The 2,151-nt window shown below is 39.7% G+C and overlaps 1 protein-coding gene across 1 annotated transcript; it reads right to left on the bottom strand.

Moving 5' to 3' along the window:
- Window positions 1–864: 864 nt before the first annotated feature.
- On the bottom strand, window positions 865–1,885 carry LOC136795426 (uncharacterized). The gene is made up of 2 exons (XM_067045980.1): window positions 1,366–1,885; window positions 865–1,030 (listed from the first exon to the last, which is right to left on the bottom strand). The coding sequence occupies exons 1-2, from the start codon at window positions 1,784–1,786 to the stop codon at window positions 948–950; spliced, it is 504 nt and encodes a 167-aa protein (XP_066902081.1). The 5' UTR covers window positions 1,787–1,885; the 3' UTR covers window positions 865–947.
- Window positions 1,886–2,151: the final 266 nt, after the last annotated feature.

The following is a 2,151-nucleotide window of genomic DNA, read 5'->3' on the forward strand; positions in this document are numbered from 1 at the left end:
TTTATTTCGCACATTTTTTTTATTTTACATGTTTATGTGCTGCAGTCCATTACCCTGTTCTGCTACTAGTACGAAGATCCTGGTCTTTCTTGACAAGAAGAAGCTTGGTGCCTGTCTTTGGCAACGCAGTCCACTAATCGCTGTTTCAGTTGTTTCAGTTAGTCGACTGGTTGGCCACCGAGGGCCAGTATCCTTTCCGAAGCCATTTGGCCTGCTAAGTATGGAACAGCTGGAAAATACAACTAAAAGATCCTATCCCTGATAGTGAGGCTATGAGGATGTTAAGTAAATAGACTGTTACAACAAGAAGAATTATAGAAAATAAAAAAATACTTATCCGTACAAATAAAACGCCCAAGATTAGTTAGTCTAAACTAAAATCTATCATGGTAGCCTAGAACCTATATAGTAGGCAGCTTGAATAAATGTGGCGGTTCAATGTAGAAATTATAAATTGGTATTGGTTATCGAGTGATGGAGCATAAAAACTTATGTTGATATTTCCTATAGAATTTACAGATAAATTATTTAAACTGTTATTATAACCGTAAGTCAACACCATGTGTTCGAAGAGCCTTCCCGGGTCCTCCCACCCTCATTAAGTGGATTCACTTCATTGTGGAAAAAATTGGTGGTTGAGCATGATCATGAGAAAATTAACCTCCTTGCACAACTGTTGTTCAAGAAACAGTACTACCTTACGAAATATTGAACTCCTGGCCCGTTCATGGGTTGTAGATTTCCATTTCATTTCTTACGAATGATAAGAGAAGATAATATTTCAAAAGCAAATTATAAACTAATTGGATAATGGATAGAGTGATAGAATTGTGGAATAATAAATATAATCAAATATGTCTGTATTTTTACTGTAGTATATTTCTTATAATAAAATGTGGTTACAAATAATGAGATCTACCCCTGAATCATGAGAGATCTTCATTCATTCATTCTTGACTGATTGCAAACTTGAATGGGGTCGTTTCTTCAACAGTTTGAATACAACTCACACTTTCTACCGCCGGTACCTCTAAAAGGAAGGAAAACAACAAAATATAAAGATATTGTTTGTAGTTTAATTATTTAGTTTGTCTATAATTACTAAGAATTGATCTAAAGATGAGTTCAACTTTTAAGAGAATTATATGAATTACTTTTAAGCGTGCACGTTAAGGACTTGATAAGAAATTGAAAGGTTAAAACGTTAATTAAGGGGTTCAATAATTGTCTGAGATATGTTCTTGTGTGTCTCTGTTTATATGGTATGAGATTAGTGTTAGTGCAGGCTGAATATCAGTGATCAGTAATTATATTAAATATAAAATATAACTATGCATGTTGAAGAAATTAGTTGAGTTAACTCACCCTGTCCAACTTCCTGAAGAACTTTGTGAACTTGAACTGGTTTGCGCATCAGAAGAACTTTGCGCATTCGAAGAGCTTTGCGACCAAGATCCTGATCCATCAGTACCTCCACAGGACGGGCCCACGCAGCCTTTTCCTCCTCCACATCCATAACTGCCGCAGCTACTTCCTCCTGGATATTCCCTGCCTCCGAAATATCCATCGCCTCGTCCACCTCCACGGCCACCTCCACGTCCACCTCCTCGTCCACCTCCACGTCCACTTCCACGTCCACCACCGTATCCACCACGTCCACCACCGTATCCACCATATCCACCACGTCCACCACCACGGCCACCTCCATCTCCACCACGTCCGCCACGTCCATCTCCATATCCACTATATATATCACGTCCATCGTCTTGGTATCCACCATGTCCATATTCACCGCCTCGGCCTCCTCCTAAGTTGCCATCTCCGCATCCATAACTTCCACAGCTACCTCCTATTGGATTCCCTATTTGCCCACCTCCAGTTCCGATGCCGCTCCCTCCACCACCTCCACCTCCCCCGCCTCCTCCTCCACCGCCACTACCTCCCCCTCCACCACCACCTCCTCCTCCTCCTGAGCCTCTAAAATAATATAATTAAATTATGTACACACGTTACATGTTCATTGAATTTATAGCAAATAAAGTAATTATGATAAGAACTATAAGAAATTATGAAATATTTTAATCAATGAGATATTGATGTACTTACTTTGTTCCGCCGACATTACAAGCAGAACCATCACACCTTTTCATT

The sequence above is a fragment of the Halyomorpha halys genome, unplaced genomic scaffold (assembly GCF_000696795.3).
Source record: "Halyomorpha halys isolate HHAL.00 unplaced genomic scaffold, Hhal_1.1 Scaffold300.1, whole genome shotgun sequence".
Taxonomy (NCBI): Eukaryota; Metazoa; Arthropoda; class Insecta; order Hemiptera; family Pentatomidae; genus Halyomorpha; species Halyomorpha halys.